Genomic DNA, 18,811 nt, shown 5'->3' with positions numbered 1-18,811 from the left:
TTGCGCAGCATTTGATACATGAATGCTCTTTATTTCGCATAATATTATAGAAGCGCAAGAAACATATATTGTTCGTTTTACATGGACTCTGAATTTATATTATACAAACATAATTTGCGATTTATAGTCATGGATATAATTTTCTCTAAAAATTTACATTTCTTTAATCCTAGAATGACATTTATTTTTTAATGCTGCCCCAAGAGGAAGAGATACTTTGTATGCAACCCCAACTATGAATGTTTCATGTTAAAAAATGAAAATATAATCAGAAGAAACGAATTCGAAAAGTGAAAGGACGAAACTATTCTGTAGAGATATGTATCTCGTTCCAGATTTCAAACTAAGTTCCAGGAATTTCTGCTTTTAAACATCTCCCGTATTTCCCGCACGGAAGAAGCTAATATGAACTAATCACATTAAAAGCAACTCGACACGACTAATAAATGCCGCATAAATTCCAGCGTGAGATGCAAAACACTCTCTCGGAAATCAAAGAGCTCGCTGACGGCTTGTACCGCCTTAACGTCCTAGCTTGCGATAAGCGCCGGTAACTACAGACTATTACGACACGATGTCTCGAGATGTACGACGTCGTGTCGATCCATTTTCGCTAATAAGCGCGATCGAGGGAGGAGCAGCAGGGAAGGGCTCGTTGAACTTCAAAGCGCGGCGAGTGTCGCTAACTAAACTCCGATAAGCGAGAGAGTGAGTTTGCCGTTTCCAATCCGAGTCCATTTCGTGATTAAGCGCAAACTTCTGAAGCTGCCCCCGAGGACGTGCGTAAATACGCACAGCACGCGTATACTACCAAAACGCGGCTTGACGAACCCTCCCCCCCCCCGGAACGCAAAGTTTGATTGCCGACAAGTAGATGCGAGAAAAAAATAACCAAACTCGAATCGATCTCAATTTTTTTTAATGCTGTTTATTTATAAAATTATATGAGAAAAAGTTTTTCAGCGAAAGTTTTTCACAGAAATCAGGAAAGATGAATTAAAAATTACATTAATATTTGTCGCTGTAAAACTGTTTTCTATCTTGTTGTTTTGTATCTTTGGCTTTTACGTTATGCTTTTTGTTTAGTATACAATATAATATTTTTTTTTTTTTTAATATATTAGCACCATTAAGGACCAGACCGAAAATGGAGAAGGTCCCGTAAACTGCGAGTGGCAGGCGGGTCATGCTCGAGTATTTTAAGGCGTTTAAAGTTGCACGAACGAAAACAAATCATTGACGAGGCCAACAGCGAGGAAGGGTCTTCCCGATGAGTTTCATCGATATCAGGTTGCTAATGGTGTAAGCCAAACCGGCTGCCATAAAAACGCGCGTCGGGATAATTGAAGGGTGGGCCCTACTGTTATCTTTTTCGGTTTCTCGCGGATTCATCCCTCTCATTCCCACCGCCCCTCCCCCCCCCCCTCTCTCTCTCTCTCTCTCTCTCTCTCTCTCTCTCTCTCTCTCAAGTACTTACCGAATTATTCTCTGGCGAGACTAAGTCACACGGAAATTTATGCTTCTGTGGATGAAGGAGGCTGGATACGTTCTCATTACCGTGAACACTAATTAAGCATCCTACTTACAACTACTTACGAGCATTCTGAGAAGATATCGATTCCGAATAATCCCGCGCTCAGGAAAATGGATTTCACTGCGGACAATGAAGACGATGATCGCCCGCAATCTCATGATTTCTTCAACGTTTAAAATACATTCTAATTCTTGGACATTCTTAGCATCCTTTAATAACCTCGATATTCTTTTCAGCAGAAAGAAAACATAATTCAAAATAAGTTTTAATAATTTTCATGTGATCACTGATTAAAAATATTTGAATTTTTCACGATGTAAGTTTGGTGACGAGTAAATAGATAAAATTTTGTTCTAATAAATCTATTTCTTTCTCTAAGAATTCTCAAAACAAAATGAAAGCATATATATGAAGAAGCTTTCCATGAATATGTATGACTGTACGTGAAAGTTAACCTAGATCTGTAACAAGGATAAAATTTTCTGGTTCTTTATTTCAATGTCGATAATTTTAAATTTGGAACCGCGATAAGATCTACAAAATAAAATCTATAGAATCATATATCAATATAATATTATATAACTGTTCTGTAAATATATATTGCGACTGTAAAATGTAATATTATCTTAACTTGAAATATTATAATATTACATTCTTTTATATATTTTTTTATATGTAATATTATATTACACTTTTTTATATAGCTTAAAAATTTTATTCTTCTTTTTTGCTATATCTTTTCAATCTCAATATCTTTCTGCACTAGGAAAAAAGGCGAAAAATAGGGTCGTGAGTTTTGCTTACTCATACTACGCGATAACTATACCCCTGAGTGCCATAAATAAGAATCGAGGAAACTACACGAAAAAAAACGTACACGCGAGTCCGCGTGACTTCGACATAACATGATGAGATTGCACAGTGTCGAGGAACGCACATGCTATTCCTTTTTTCTCCAAGGTCATATATTTTTTACGACTTCACATTAACATCATTGTCGAATTCGTCGACGCGGAATCGGAAAGACAAATTCGTCGGGGGTGCGAGGCATTCTTCCATAGGGGTCAAGTTCTCGGTCGGTTCATTAGAAACGCGAGCGTAATCCCCACCCGCTCTCCAATTACTGTTCGCTCGTTCCTGGTTCAAGCAAGGTTCAGACTCGAGGCAATAGCGTAGACACATTAGAGGCACAAAGAGAAATTTATAATACTTTCATTTTTTTTGTTTAAAGAATTATTCATGATAAAAATTCCATTGTAGAAAATTTTAATTTATCGCAACATCGAGAACTATTAACATTCTGAGAAATTCTCTCATAATAGTTAAATAAAAATTTTAAAATAAATTAAAATTTCAATATATATCTTTCAAGAGAAAATTTAATCGGAATTTATATAGTAATAATATAAAAGCTTGAAAAAGCCTTATAATGAATACTAATGAAAATGAAAATTATTTTCTCAAGAATTAAATTAAAATTTGTATGACGATATATTTTACTTTCCTCTATATTATTTTCATAAATTGTTTTATACAGAATAATTGAATTAATCCCTTGAAATTGTCTCGAGAGCAATTCAGTAGTTACGCCATTGCGACGGAGTAGAAAAATCCTCTCCGCGCCCTTCGCCCTTCGTACAAAGAGTTTGTGCGCGTCGTTCACGCAAAATCCGTAATTGCTTCGCACGGTTGCACATCTCCGGCTGTTTGCCAATTTGTTCGGTTTGCCGCTGTTTGCGTTATACTGAAAACGTCACGGCAATGTTTCATTTCCACAAAATTATTTTAATTCTTTGGTTCATATTTATGTATACGTATCGATCTCATGTGTCTATGTGTATATTTTCAAAAAAAACGTTTCGGATTACTTGTAACATGACATATTTTTTCAATCTATTCACTTAATGTTCTCTCTTATTGGGTGACAGTAAATTTGCTGTTAGAATTTATTGTTGGATATTTCTAACATCTGAAAATTTAAATTATAAATTAAAGAGAGAGAGAGAGAGAGAGAGAGAGAGAGAGAGAGAGAGAGAGACGAACTGAATTTATTTTCGTTAAACTAATATTGTCGTAAAATTAATCAGTATTACAGATAGAGAAGAGAGTAATAATAATTTCAAGAAATTTTGTACAATATATAACAAGTTGTGCTTTAAAACCTGCGAGATGCCGAGACAGTTAGGTCGCTTCATCGTTGACATTCTTCGGCAAACATCATTAAGTTTAAGAGAGAATCGCGCTAACGAGGAAAGAAGAAGAGCGTTAAAGATCCTCCGACAAGACGAACGCCTACGGCGTCCTTTTTAAGTTTATGGAGAAATATTATGGAATGGAATTTCTTCGTTGGCCATGCTAAGATCGTGGCGTAATCTGACTTTGATCATCATCATTCCTTCGGAGAAACAGGCGTGAACTTTCATGCCCCAAGCAATTCGTCCTTCCTTGATCGCCACCGAAAAACTTATTTTCTCCTTGGAAGGCAACCCCATCGAGGGAAGACAGCAGTTCATCTCGAAGGCAAAAACATCCCTGAGAAATCAAGCCAGCAAGTTGCATCGGACGACAAAGAAATGAGTCTTGATAAGAATCTAATAAGCAGATTTTTTTATTAAGCCTCTATCTTAATAATGTCTCTTCTTTCTTTTCCAATTGTTGAGAAAAATATAGAGTTAATTTTAAACTCGATAAAATCGAGAAGACGAACCTTTAAAATAATATCATGATGAAGAGCTATTAGAATTTAATAAATACAATGGGAATAAAATGGTAAAAAATTCAAAATCCATTTTTTAATGTAATGTTAATTTTATTTATTTATCGAATTGTATTTATAGCTATATTTAGGCAATTATAAGTATCTTAAATCTTATCAAATTTTAACCAAAAGCTTCATTAGCGTTAATGCGAATTCGTTTCGTCAGTTTGCTGCTATGTTCATGCTGACACATACGGAAAATATCGTCGTTAAAAATAGATTACTAAAATAATAGTTGCAATTCCTAGTTTACTTGGAAGTCTCAGTCTGGCGATAATTGCGCAATGTGTGTTTATGGCGATCATCCGTGGGTATTAATCAGCATTCGAATTCAGCACGACGCTCGACTGGTTTCGATCAAGCATCCTCGTTTGCTCGACTCGATAATAATAATCAATCGTACGTGGCTGCCATTCGAACGTACTGAATTCGAAATAATTGCCCGTCTACCCCGGCACACCCTCCGTTTTCCTCCTCTACCGGCGTCCCCGGTCTCTTTTCTATTCTTTTCCGGATAGCGGGTAGCGGCAGCGCATAATCCATTTCGACAAAACACATTTTCCAGCGAATTATCGACCAATTAATCGACTAATTTCTCACAGTTCGCTGCTCACTGCCTCTCTCTGTTCAGCTTCACTGAATTATCTCTGCTGTCGCATTTCTTTCAATGTCTATCTTCACGGCTCGTCGAGTATTGATGATCGCGATATTAATTTTGAATTACGTCTTGTTGGAATTAAATGTATTCGTTGAACAATTAAAGCATTTATTTCACTTACATTGTCTCATTTTGCATTTTTAATTAAATTCGTACTCTTCGCATATTGGACCGCTAAAATTATATCACGAGAAGCTAAATAATATGTTAATGTAAAAACGAGAGAAATGAAACAGACGAGAAATCTTTTTGCATGCATACACACACACACACACACACACACACACACACACATATATATAAAAAAACTTTAAAATTTAAAAATTGGATCAATTTACATTATGGTAACTACAATATTAACACGTCGAGGTCTGAGAAATGAAAAAAAATTTTATTCTTTCATACCACGCGATACCATACGATAAATTAAAGATTAACTTGACGCGAGAGCGGAATCATCCCTCCCGAATTTTCCACGCGTAGTTCCGAGAGCATTTCAGATGATGTGTACCTTACCATCGCCGGAACGGCACCTCGCAATCTCCCGCGGAAGTCCCGGGTGGACCGTCGCGGTATGCAAACAAGGGCGAGATAGGTCGAAAAAGCGGGAGAGGACCGCCGGCGGGGGTGGCGCAGGCGATGGATGGACGAGTACGACGAGGGGAGCCCGAGGTGGTTGTTCCGCCGTCTACCGCGGTGCAGCGGGAGTGTTACTAATTGGAGGGGCACCGAGGGGAGGAAACCTTGTTATCTCTTAATTGCTACGACCCTCCGCGCTGTTTTGCATCGATAAGGCGCGCGAGGCGAACCGGCGTTTGTTTCGCGGACCATGTCGATCGCTCTTATCGATCTGACTCCTCGACAGGATTATTCAGCGGGATCTAACGATCCTTCTTTACCCTCGACCTCTGCTACCCCTTCCTCCTATTTCGTCTTCGCTATGCTACCGTATCTAGCCAATTCTCATAGTTTACTTTACTTTCTTTACAAAAGAGTTGAAAGATTGAAATAATTTTTAACAAATTTTCTGTAAAATTTTTTCTATAATTTTTAACAAATTTTCTATAAAAAGAAACGTGTGTAATCGATATATTTTTCAATCTTTTATAAATGTTTATTTCGATTGCACGTTTCATTAAACATTACATATAATGTTTTCTTTTATTTTTTAATATATTCCACGATAATGGAATACATGAGTGCAAAATAAAGCGATTTAAAAATAATTAACACACATACACTGTTTACGACTCACCAGGTGAGTCGACCTCAGTTGATGACATGTATTCAGCCGCTTGGCAGATGCGCTTTCTTCTTTTATTTTAATGGAGCTGAAGGAAACTGGGGCATATTTCGCTAGAATTCGATCTTCTCTGTAACAGTGAATATGCTAAGTCTATGGAAGATTGCATCAAGCACCCTGTAAATCCCGATCCATCCCGGTACACCACGCGGGAAGCGATACGCGATTCCGCGCACGAAACGAATCCGGGGAGTGGATCGTAACGAGTTCGATTATCCTGGCGTGGCATGAGTCAGTCATTCTTGTCCTGTTCCTGCAGCCACCTCCGCAACGCGACGCACGCCCTCCGTTTCATTCCGCCCTCCGTATAACGGGTGTCCGGGTTCCCAGGAGGTTTTCCGCCCCCTTTTCAAGCCTCATTGCTATGCACCGCTCGAAACTCCGCTAACGACTTTACACATCCCCGACCCGCGACCCTTTTCTCCTTACCAAAGGCTACCTCGCACACGATTTTCGTAGAAGATCGCCTTTCGCTTACTCGACATGCAACCGAGCCCTTTGATCGCGACGGCGCGACAAAGTTCTCGAATCGTTCGGGAACTTGCGTAGACGAGTTGACGCTTGACGCGCACGGAACATGAATAGAACTATATTTATCCGAATAATATCATAGGAAAGTTATCTTGAAGGAAGCTCGAGCATTCATAGAATGAGTCAAAAATAATAAGTTGACATTTCGCATAATTAGAACTAATGCACGAATTTCTAATAATGAAATTCTTTTCCTATTTTTTGTTTTCATTTTGTTTTCTGTCGATTAATACCCCTTCTGGTAAAATTGAATTATTATGCGACTGACTAACCTTTTTAATGTTTATAAAGATATTAATTACAGTTTTGTATTTAATTCAGAATGCTTTTACTTCAAATTAAAATATATTGTAATTATTCAAAGGAGTGTTTACGATAAAAATGGTATCGGCATAAAGGTTAATGAATCTCCAAAACATGCGAGTCTAGTAAAAAGGGAATAAAGTCTATCAGCAGGATGACAGCAAATTTCTCTCTTTCTCTCCTTCCCTCCTTTCTCTCTTTTGCTCTCACGCAAACTCGCCGGAAACACTCAAGCTGAAGAACGAGGGTGTTCGGATCGCAAAGTTGGTCTTGTTAAGCCTGCAAAAGGGGATTCCGCTCAACCAACCATGCTAGCCTTAAGGGTCCTTAGTCTACCAGAGGCACGCTTCGTTTCTCGATTGATTCTTTATTTTACAATCGCCGTGGCCCCGCAAAGGGCAACGAATATATGGTCGGCGTAGGACAACGCTTGTCGTTCGTGACCCTTCCGTCTGCCAATTTCCGGTCGCTCCATGTCATCGTTTTCCAGGTCGTCTATTCGTCTCCGGTAATTCTAACTCCCGGACGTAACGTTATGCAATTGTAGTCAAGAGTTCGTAACATCTTGAACTTTTGAAAGACTAGTTCCTTAGGTACTTTTTGTGTTTTGCTAAATATATTTAATTCTTAAATGAATTAACATTTCATTGAGCATTCTTTTCTTTTATTTCCATTAAAAGTATCAATTATAAATGATTCAATAAATAATTCAAAGGAAAAATGCAAAATATAATAAATAGATAAATAAATATTAAAAAAAAAAAATAATATAATAAGAGTAATAATAGCACTTCTTCGGCAAATATATAGTATATGCATACATAAATGATTCAAATAAAAAGCTTATATGTCCGTCCTTCATCGTTGTCCATTGAATGTGATTTATTTTAATTTTCTTTCCTCTTACACATAATAATTACCTGTTTCCTGTTTCACTTGTCGATTTATAGAAGGAGGAGGCTCTACCGAGTCTTCCGGTTCCGGATCTCGAGACAACCCTGCAGAAATACTTGGCGCAGGTCGAAGCCATCACACCGAACCATTTGGAGAAGACTCGAAGTTTGGTACGAGCTTTCCTCTCAGGTCCTGGACCGAAACTCCAGCAACGTCTCCTGGAACGTAGACAGAAAACGACCAACTGGGTGAGTAATCATTGAGTTTGCAAGCATCAATTCAACTACTTATAATTGTAACTTTCATGAATCGAGACATAAGAATTTTAATACTCAGAAAAAAATAGAGATATATCTTCACTCGTGTGAAGATATAAATTTATTTCTGAAGAAAATTATATTTAAATTGTCCATTTTGCGTCTCGATGTCTCTTTAGCTTTACGTATTACGGAATTTCTTTTGTAAATCATCAACGTACTGAGATGATGTCTTGTCTATTTTTCCATAACATCGCCGAAAAAACATCGACTTTGCGAAAAAGCCGAGTCAGACGATATTATCCTTAATAAGGTCGTCGCTTTAAAATAAGGGTTTGTCCCGTGCTACTGTGAAGAGGAAGAAGAAAAAACCGCGGTGTGTCGCGGGGATCGAGCGGAAAGAGATCCTCTTCGCATCTAAGTGGCACAACACCATTTTCGTTTCAAGCCGCAATGCCTCGGGAGAATTTACTCTTACACAGGGTGTTCACTTATCGGCCGATCGATCGCAATATCTGCAAGAACATCAGATACACATATGTAACAAAATTCAAACAATGATAAAGTTTGATAATATAATACTTTGAACTATAACACTCATATAACATTTAAAAGTTTTTAGAAAAATCTTTCAATTATTAAATTTCACGATAATATATCTTGTCCATTATTAAAGATTAAATAAAAGGAAGATTTTATATTTAAAAAAAATTCATTGTTTTTTCACTTTTTCCAAAGTTAACAAATTTTCTATATTCTAATAAGTTTCAGAATTTTTTAGAATATAAAATTTTTCAGAAATTTCAGAAAAATCCAAAAAAAATTTTCTAGGTTGTAAAAATTAATTTTATTTTTATTAATTTTAAAAAATTAATAAAGGCAATAATGTGTCAAAATTAAAAATTTTAAGCATATTAATTTGTTTAGATAACTTTTTATTTGAAAACAATGTGTAATATTATATAAAATCCATAATAATAAAAATGCTCTTCAATATAAAATAAAATTGGAAGACGTAATCTTTGCTTCTGTGCCATACTTCTATTATGAAATATCTTATTTCTTACACAAAGACAAATTCTCATTCTCCGACAGGAAGCATCTTTCTGCGCATAAAACGTGCGAATAAGTAAACACCCCGTATATTCCAGACGCGCTCCTGGAGAGACCTGGGGATGGAATCGAGTATCCGCGCGCGAGTTCCCCGTGACTTTTGCCGTCCCCCTCATCCCGTATGGGCGCTCCCGTGGGATTCCTGGTTCGATGCATGCGCCGGCTATAAGCCGCGCCTCGCACCCCCTCGTCGGCCCAAGCCCCCCCGTGGCACATAAATAAATAAATAAATGGATTTACGCGAGGGCCCCGGCACCACTCTTCTCCCCGCGTGTCTTTCCTCTCTTGCAACGCACCGGTGAAAGGGGATGGACGTAAGGGTCGTCCGGACTGTACCGGAACAATGCAAATATTGCCAGAGGAATGAGGACGAGAAGGGTGACACACCCAGAAGTCACGTTCTACGTAAGAGATTGTCGAGCAAAGAGGAACCAATACCATGAAACGCTAACAACTATGTCAGTTGAAATATGCAAATAACGTTACTCTTCACTCGGATTTACTGATTCAGAATGTATCTTCGTATCTCTGGGAAAATTTGTCATCAAGGTGCATCATAGATGCGATGATAGCTTAGACATATTTTATGCGAAGTGGAAGCTGTGCAATGTGCGTATTCCTATCTCCAGCATAAAATAACTTTGTAGGAAGCAAGAAAAGAATATCATGGATTTATATCTTGTCAGAAAGAGAAACAAATTGAACTGATCAAATATTTGCGGACAACATGATAATACTCCGAATATCAAGTACAAAAGTGTTTATTTTTAAATTTTTCCTACAAAAGTTTCATTTTTAGTATAAAACATCTCATTGTACAACGACTACCTGGAATCTATAAAATTTCCGAGAAAGGAGACATAATAAATATAATATATCGAGAAGATCATATAAGAGTAATCTCTTCAGAGACGAATTTTTAAGATAAGATGGTAAAAACATTATATTTTAATATTATGCGATATTGAACATGCGATATTGACATAAATATTACATCTGTCATCACATATATAACATCTCTTTTTCTTTCGAATTCTTTTTTGATCAATTTCTGATGGTAATTATTTATTCTGAAATTGTAAAATTAATATAAAATTAAATAAACATACATATATCCCTACAGAGGTTAATAAATGTTGTATGTTGGATATATACAGAGATATATCTATTTTTGCAAGACTTGCAAGTGTATTTTATCTTATTTCTTGTATAAAATACATATTTATTATTTACATATATTCAATATTAAGAAGTTTATCCGTGTAATTAAAAGTTTTGGAACTGCCCAAGGCGATTCTTTCAAAACTTCTCTTTTCTCTTCGAAAGACATTTCTTTAAAATTGCTTTCTTTCTCTGTTTTTATCGTAACTCGCATAAATTATTTCTAACACTCTGTATGATATTAAAGTAAATTAATTTGACTCAATTTTATCTCCGAGGAATACATTTATAACGTAACCCGATAATGCTTTCTTCTTTTCTCTTCCTCTACTTTTCAATGATTTCTCGTAGAACTGCCTTATTTCTTACCACTTCAAGAGCAACTTGTCCCCTTCTCTTTCGTCTCTCTCACGTAATTTTTCTAATTTAGCCGAACGGTCCATTCAGCATTCGAACGAGACTCGTTGGAGGCTCGGTTCGCACAATCGCCGGTCCGGGTTTTCGATTTGCCGGCATACATCCGGAAATACATTTTCGTTTCTCGTTTCTTTAAGAGTCCGACCTCTCGCACTCCTCCTCCTTCGTCAAAGTGTCGCGAAAAGCCAGACCGAAAGCAATTTTCTCGCCAACGGCGGCTGTAGCACGAATTGCCGTCGCTCCTTCGATCTTGCTTTCCCTTTCACGCTATCTCTCCATTCATCTGATCGATGGGAATGCCCGGTCGTATTATCTGATTACGCGTTTCGAGATGACGCGTCGTCTTGTAAAAGCGAGCGCCGGTCAATTGAGGGACACGCGACTCGGCGACGGAATTACTTGATCTTTCCGGAAATAATGTCAAGCTGATCCTTTGTATATTAAGATCCATGTTGCAAGAAGAACTTTGTGTTTCCATATTATTAAAGCATATCTTTATTTAATTAGTTAGCGGCAAATTAAACCTTCTTGGTGTAAATCTTCATCTTTTCATCCCCGCGGCATCCCCTTTAACTCTGATATTTTTTTTGCTTTGGTCTCCGTGATAGTCGCCGATTTTGCGGGGGTGAGAAAGATATAAAAGCGCGAGTGCGCGAGGGTGACCGAATCTAAAACCTCGAATCGAGTTGTACGGTTCACGGTCGTTCCGGGCACGTCGCGGGCGAGTCGCGATGGCGACGGTAAGCTAATATTACGGTGCCCCGCGGCGAACTGGAAAATCTCATTGGGACCTCCATTATTCATTCGCAAGCTCGGGGTCTGCCGACTCCCTTCATTCGTTCGTCCGCTCTCTCGTTCGTTGGTCCGTCTGTCCGTTCATTGCTTCATAGTTTCCGCGGCGATAAATTCAATTCGAATTACAAACGCCCGGAATTAATCCCTCCCCATCGTCACATTCGACCTTTCTCGCGTTCTCCTCATCCACAGTTCACAACGGATGGCTCGACGACGACTACGACGACGACGACGACGACGACGACGACGACGATGCGATTAAACGCCTCGCGACTTTACCGGAATGAGCGTCGCTCGTGAATTTGCCGACATTGTCCGGAAACCAATTTTGCGCTTCTCATTTCAAGTCCTTTTGCAAAGGTTGCAAGATAATACTACACGTTATCGCAATTATCTTTTGAAGGAATATTCTTTAAAAAAATTAATAAATAAGTAATATATTATATATTAGGTCATTTACAAATTTATACAAAGAAATTTGCATATTATTACAATAAAAATATGCACTCACGTGAGTATAATGTGTTTAATTTCTCTTTCTTCTCAGTAAATTAGTGATAAATTAGAGATAAATTTAGTCGGAAGCTCATTGGTCTTAATGAACAATTGTACGTTTCAACTGTTTTAATTTAAATTTAAATTTATTTTACTTAGTCACTCATTTTGTTATCATTAAAAATAATAACCATAAAAACCATAAAAATAAAAAGACATATAAATAAATTACAACAAATTACTAGAAAAAATTTTCAGAAGCAAGAAAATATAATAAATAATGTATTTCCGTAAAATTTTTAATTATTTTTTTAGCAAAGTTATATGTATGTTATTATACTTACGTAATTACTATATCTTCGCGATATCTACGTCAAGTAATATCGATCAGGTTTATACGAACATATTTAAACGCGTGTGAAAGTAACGCGGTCTGTCGTCATAAAGCGGTTAAAGTAGATGTATCCTCCCTGTACAAGAGGGAGGAATAAACGGATAGGATGGAAGCAGGTGGATACCATGCAGAAATATCGCAAGCACGTGCAAATGGCCGCGTGTCGGGACTCAGAAGGGATCTTCTTCTGCGGGGAACCAACAAAGTCTCGTCCCCAAAAGAAGTTGGGAAAGGAGTGAAGTACGGAAAGACGAAGCAATAAACTTTTATGGCCGTAAGCTCTCACTTGCGCAGAGGACTGGTGTCTGCTCGCGAGCATCCGAAACTTGAGAGAAATATAATTTCGTCCCTCGACTCGCAAAATTATTGAGCAAAAATCTATATCAATAAACGAAAATAACATTTAATGACCTGATATTTACGAAATAAGTATCGAGAATTGATTAAAAACTAGAAATTAGATTAAATATAGATTAAATATAGAGAAAACGAAAAACTTTTTCAAATTTGTTTTATTATCGTATAAAAAGATATAAAAAGATATTTATGTCTTGAAAAAAGAAATAAATATACATATATTCTAAAAAAAACTTTTTAATAAAATATCAATTAATAAATTGGAAATGAAAAATTGCTCACTACGTTTGTAAATAAATTATTCTAAATATTTTTTAAATATTAAAAAAAAATACAGTACACTTTAATTATTATTAAAATTTTTCATTTTTTATATATGTTACAATTTGCTTCTTTTATTTCAAATTTAGATAAATAAAGCAATATAACGTGTAATAATTTAATTCATTATTAAAACTCAATGGCGAAATTTTTCTGAACAGTTTACTGATAAACTACTTTTATACAGTCCACGCAAGTATTTGTTCACATCCATTCTCTGCGGATAAAAGCTGCCGTCAAACTGAACAACCAAGAAGAAAGAAAACTTTTCTCGGGGAAACGCACGTAAAGAGGAAACCGGCTGATCCCGCGAAGCCGAGCGTTTACTGTAACGAGTGGATCGAAAGCCAAATCGAGTCGGCGCTTTTTCGAAAGAGGGATATCCCCGCCCTAGAGTACGTAACTTTTCTTATGAATCCCTGCGGACAGGAGAGAAAACGCGGGGTGAACGAGAGGGTGGCCGTTTTACTTCGCGATCCACCTAGCGCCGGGAGAGAAGGGAGCTCGTCTCGCGCTAAAAAAAATATTTCTCGTCGAGACACGCGCGAGAGGCGATACAAAGAATCCTAGTTGCGCTTCCTTCCTTCTTCCTTTTTTCGTTTCCCTTTTCCTCTATTTTGGAAGGACCTCGCTCCAAGGACCTTTCGGTATGGCAGGCGATAAAGTTGAAGCCCCGACTAAATCGATATCCCCACCGGGACGTATGTTTTTTTTTTTCTTTTTTTTTTTCGTACTTCGTGTACCTTTATGGCGGCTATTCGCGCGATTTTTTTCTTTTCCACGGACGCTTGTCCTCCTTGTATCCAACAAGAGAGCTTTAATCTCACATTAAACGTACATGTAGTGCTTTAGATTTTGTTAATTAATTATTGGATAATAGTGAGAGGTATTTTAAAATAAGTTTTAAAAATTACAATATTTATTTAATGATTAAATCAACGCAAAAAATTATGACTATTAATTTAATTAGAGAATTGTGATATCTCAGTTATCCCATAAACTCTACCATCGTAGACAAAGTATCGTATCTGCAACAAACGTTGATTTACAAGAGTGCAAGTGTAAAAATAAATAAGAAAACAAAATTATTACTTATGTCTCATGTTATCGAAAGGATTAAGGACGTTTTCACACTTTCGAGCCATTCGAGGTATCGACGATGCTTGAGGCTGAACATGATTACTGATACGCAATCTTGTGTTGTAAATCGAGGCAGATAAATATACAGGATGTTGGAAAATCACGATACTTTTCTTCTTACGTTTAGCTTAATATAATTAAAATTGATTGAATTAAAAAAATAATTTCCCAAGTTGGAATCAGTTAAGCTTTAAAAGAAATTGATAATGAAATCTTTTGCAACTAATTTTAAGTGAATTTTTATTAAATATAATTATTATTACGTTTTCTTACTAAAGTTACTAAATTACTAAAGTTCTTTTACAGCAACACGATAAAATTCTTCCGCAAATAAATTCATTGAAAATTTGTTAAGCGACTTGTAATTAAATGAAAGTATGCAACTTACGATACATCCCGTGTATATGGACGGTAATATACGCGGCATTGCGTCTTCATAAATAGCTTCTGACTTGACACGTTTGAAGAAGATAAGCACATACACACGTCATGCATTAAGATGCGACCCGTAATAAGACCGCGCTTTTCTTGCGGCTCTCTTGACATTGCGGCATCAGATATGATATTATCCTATTTAAACTAAAAGATTAATTATAGCTACTAGCTTTATTTATTAGAAATCTTGATACTAATTAACAAGCAATGATTTAATTAAAAAAGAATGTATCGTTGAAAAATATCTCATCGGTTCATCATTAAGAAAATCTTCGAAGAAAAAAAAAAAAAAAACGAGAAAAACCACCTTTTACGAGACATCCCGTGTACATGTCCTTTGTTATAAAAAGATAGTTTATCGAATTGCAGAAACGACATTGAACGGATAAAGAAGTTAGATTGAGGGAATTAAATTACCCTCGATTTAATTTAAGTAAAATCTCGTATCGTTAACGAAACTCTAAAATCCGAGAGAGATCGATCCGATATGGACGATCCGTGTTCGCGAACAATTGCAAATCCCTTGGACGATGTCGTGGCACCGCACTTGCCATCGCGCAGCCACTTGGCGTAATCTTGGCAATTTAAATGTTTGTCCCCGACACGCAGGTCCGGAACGGGATCGCGTATCGCTCGGCTTAGGGACGCGCCGGTAATCCCTTGTTGAAACAGTGCTAAGCCCTTACGGATTGTCTGCGGGATCGCTACGGCGATACGGCGGCGAACGGCCTATCCGAAGGGCGACAACCCCTATCCGATGTTTTCGCTCTCGCGGTTTGTCCTATTCGTCTCTCCTTTTACCGCTGGCGCTTGTTTGTTAACCGCGTGTTTCATGGATGTTCCTGGCTGTCCGTTCGATTTCAACTTGAACTTGAACTGAATCTCTTTTGATTCGAAAATTAGTATCGCGGAAATAGGGTAAGACACTCCTCGCAATAAAATACTTATAGTTTTTTCCATGTGTTCTCTTTTCTTCCTCGATTTTCGAGGATGAATGATAGAACGGAATGGAAACGAGCCCAGGAGACACGAACGACCGGCGGGAAACAAAACGAGTGTGTCGTTCGAGAAATTGGCCGATATATCCAATACACGGTGGATAAATCGTTCCCGCGCGAATAAGGGATGCAGCGAAGCCAATCTTCCGGGAAAACCACCCGAGAGATTCACGACGCGCAATGGACGGTAATGCGTGGCGGAGGTGAATGACTCCATGATCCCAAAAATCCACAACTAGTTTCAAAAGGGAATGACATGAAGCAAAGCGGAAATTCCGAAAAATTTGAATTTGGATTTGATTATATAAAAAAATATGTCTATGGTTTTTTTTGTATACATTATAATAGAGATAAATTTTTAAATAAAATTATTTTTAATTCGTAATAAATTTTGGAACTTATTCGACAAAAAGTCATTTAAAAGTTTAAAAAGAATGCAGATTTTATGGATTTTATGATGTAGAAAAATTTGAATTAAAAATTTAAGAAATTAATAGTTTACGTAAACAAAAGACTCGAAAGGCAATCAATAAATCAAGTTTATAAAATTTCGACAAATTAAACTGGAAAAGTCAAATGTAAAATATGTGCGAATTATTCACAAAATATTTTTTGCTTTTGGTGCATAGTTGCAAAGGCTAACACAAGTAAACCGTGTACAAATTAATTGCATATATAAAACCTTTTAAAGGATATTTTGTGATAGTGTTGTTGCCGTTTCCGGAAAAGCTGATTAAAAAAATCATCCTTTACTCAAAAGAGCATTCATCTGATTGTACAAAAGATCCAAGATCCTCTCATGCCTCCTCTTATATTCCAGGAGCACTTAAGAGCGCAAATATTTATGGTATCTTTCAGTCTCGAGCGAAAAACAAAACCCTCCGGAGAAGAAAACGAATGAGGAGAGGAAGAATCCGTCTCTCTCATTCTTGTCTCTCTCTCTCTCTCTCTCTCTCTCTCTCTCTCTCTCTCTCTCTCTCTCTCTCTTCATACAGTAGATATACCCCGTGGGATTAACCTTTAATTCTATCCCGTCTCGGCAGCCCCTTCTTCGTCCTTGAAGAAGGGTCCTCGGCGTGCGCATCAAATGCTCTCGACATGGGCCAGGAACAAGATCCGAAATGAAATTTTCGAAATGGCTTGACGAGCGACTTGGTTTACGAGATTGGCCATGGTCTTTGCCATGTCGCCCGAAAGAAGCGAATTAGACGTAGAATTAAGACGTAGAATAAGAGACCATTTTGAACGAAGAATATAAATTTCTCGAAACCGACATTATAGATTATTATATGACAGTAATAATTTTAAAATATTTTAAAATAGCCAGACTATCACTTTACGTAAATCGATTTTTTTGGTAAGAAAATAATTTATTAAATAATCAATAAAATTACGAACAATAATTAACGAACACTACGGAAAACTCAATTATGGAAGGAAAGATATTTTTAGAAAAGTGCACAATTTATTGTCGTTGATTTATATCGTTACTATCGTGATTCGTGAGTTTTAAAAAATTATGCGAATTTTAAGAAACCTAAAATCTCGACTTAAAGCTTGTCACGCGAGGGACAGAAACGCAGCCGAGGAAATTGTTTCCGAGTTCGGGCGTGTACATGCGGGAAGGGACGCCGACGTCAGGGCAGGGCAGGCCAGGTGGATCGATGCCAGGTTGCTTGCGGAGATCCACAAACCTACGCGAGCCACTGTGCACGCGCGAACTCCTGCCCTTAGCTGGAGAAAGGAAATGCCTGTACATACATAATACGCGAGGAGTTTGCAGGTTGCGTTGTTTAATTCGTTCGCACGTAGCAACATCCTTCCGCAGCGTTGCCGCGGCGGTCTACTTTCGAAATCTCTCCGTGGCGGATGGTAATTAAATACCCGATGAACGTCTTTGGGAAAATTCAGACTGCTGCGTAACGCGCGGCTCGTTAAAATTTAGAAAAGAGTCGGTACTTTCACGCGGGGCAGCAGCGACGACTTCGTGTGCGGGATGAATAAAGCGACGGGACGGATAAAAGCGACTCGGAACACATGCGAAGAGACAGAGTCGCGCAAAGTCGCGATATTGTTGGAGCAGCGATAATATTGTCAAGTTTAATTTTCGACGACACCAAGAGAGATCCAATTTTGCACGAGTAATTTTGATGAGAACGGAAAATCTAAAATTTCACACACATTATCTAGATCATATGTAAATAATTCCGTACTGTAATTACAGCGAGCTTTGAGAAAATAAATTTTCGACACACGTGCTATTTGTTATTTATTTATTAAAATATACTTGTAAAATATACATGTGTAACGTTCAATAACAAGGTAGAACTTCTCGCTGTATCTATCACCGAGGAGAAATATGCAACTATAAACGTATCCAAAGTTACTCTTCGAGTCTTGAAAGTCAACAGTGAAACAACTTTGAATATAACCGAGTCATTAGCCAACGACTGCGAAAATATGTGAAGACGTGTCCGTGTGAGAGAGGTGAAGGAACGAAGGGTTGACCCGAGCGAGAAAAGTATCCAACGTGGCGATGCGCGCGAGGTGTAGGTTCTCGAGCTCTCGCAAAGAGGTGACGATGAGAGTGCGCAGAATCCGGGGTAACGATTGCAGGCAGGAGAGCAGCGGAGGCGGCCATAGCGCACGCAGGTAAGGCGAGGTAAGGCTCCCAATTTGGGTCACCGCGACCTCGTCCCAAAGGCCGGACTTGCTAGAGGTTACGACCCGCTTTAGAGAGCCAGATCGATTCGCATCGACCGGCCTGATGTTCGCGCGAGTCGACCGGCTGCTTTTATCTTCGGTGTTCGGATCGAAGCTGACCTGCCGCTCGTCCGCAGCATCACGATCTCCGTCGCTGGGCTGATCGAGCGGCTGCTCGAGAACATACAACCACGCGGTATATTACGACTATTCCCGGCCACGTCTTCATAGTTAAACGAATATC

The 18,811-nt window shown here is 37.9% G+C and overlaps 1 protein-coding gene across 1 annotated transcript in view; it reads left to right on the top strand.

The window, feature by feature from the left end:
* Positions 1 to 18,811, top strand: part of ChAT (Choline acetyltransferase) — an 80,222-nt gene that overhangs the window by 33,185 nt on the left and 28,226 nt on the right. Inside the window, exon 6 of the mRNA XM_089080430.1 lies at positions 8,038 to 8,229. Within this exon, the coding sequence (XP_088936556.1) occupies positions 8,038 to 8,229 (192 nt within the window). The remainder of the gene's footprint in view (positions 1 to 8,037; positions 8,230 to 18,811) is intronic.

Source organism: Pogonomyrmex barbatus, unplaced genomic scaffold (assembly GCF_055798465.1).
Source record: "Pogonomyrmex barbatus isolate J1 unplaced genomic scaffold, ASM5579846v1 scaffold3, whole genome shotgun sequence".
NCBI lineage: Eukaryota > Metazoa > Arthropoda > Insecta > Hymenoptera > Formicidae > Pogonomyrmex > Pogonomyrmex barbatus.
Note: the sequence above shows the minus strand (reverse complement) of the source record. Positions and strands in the feature narration are given on the sequence as shown.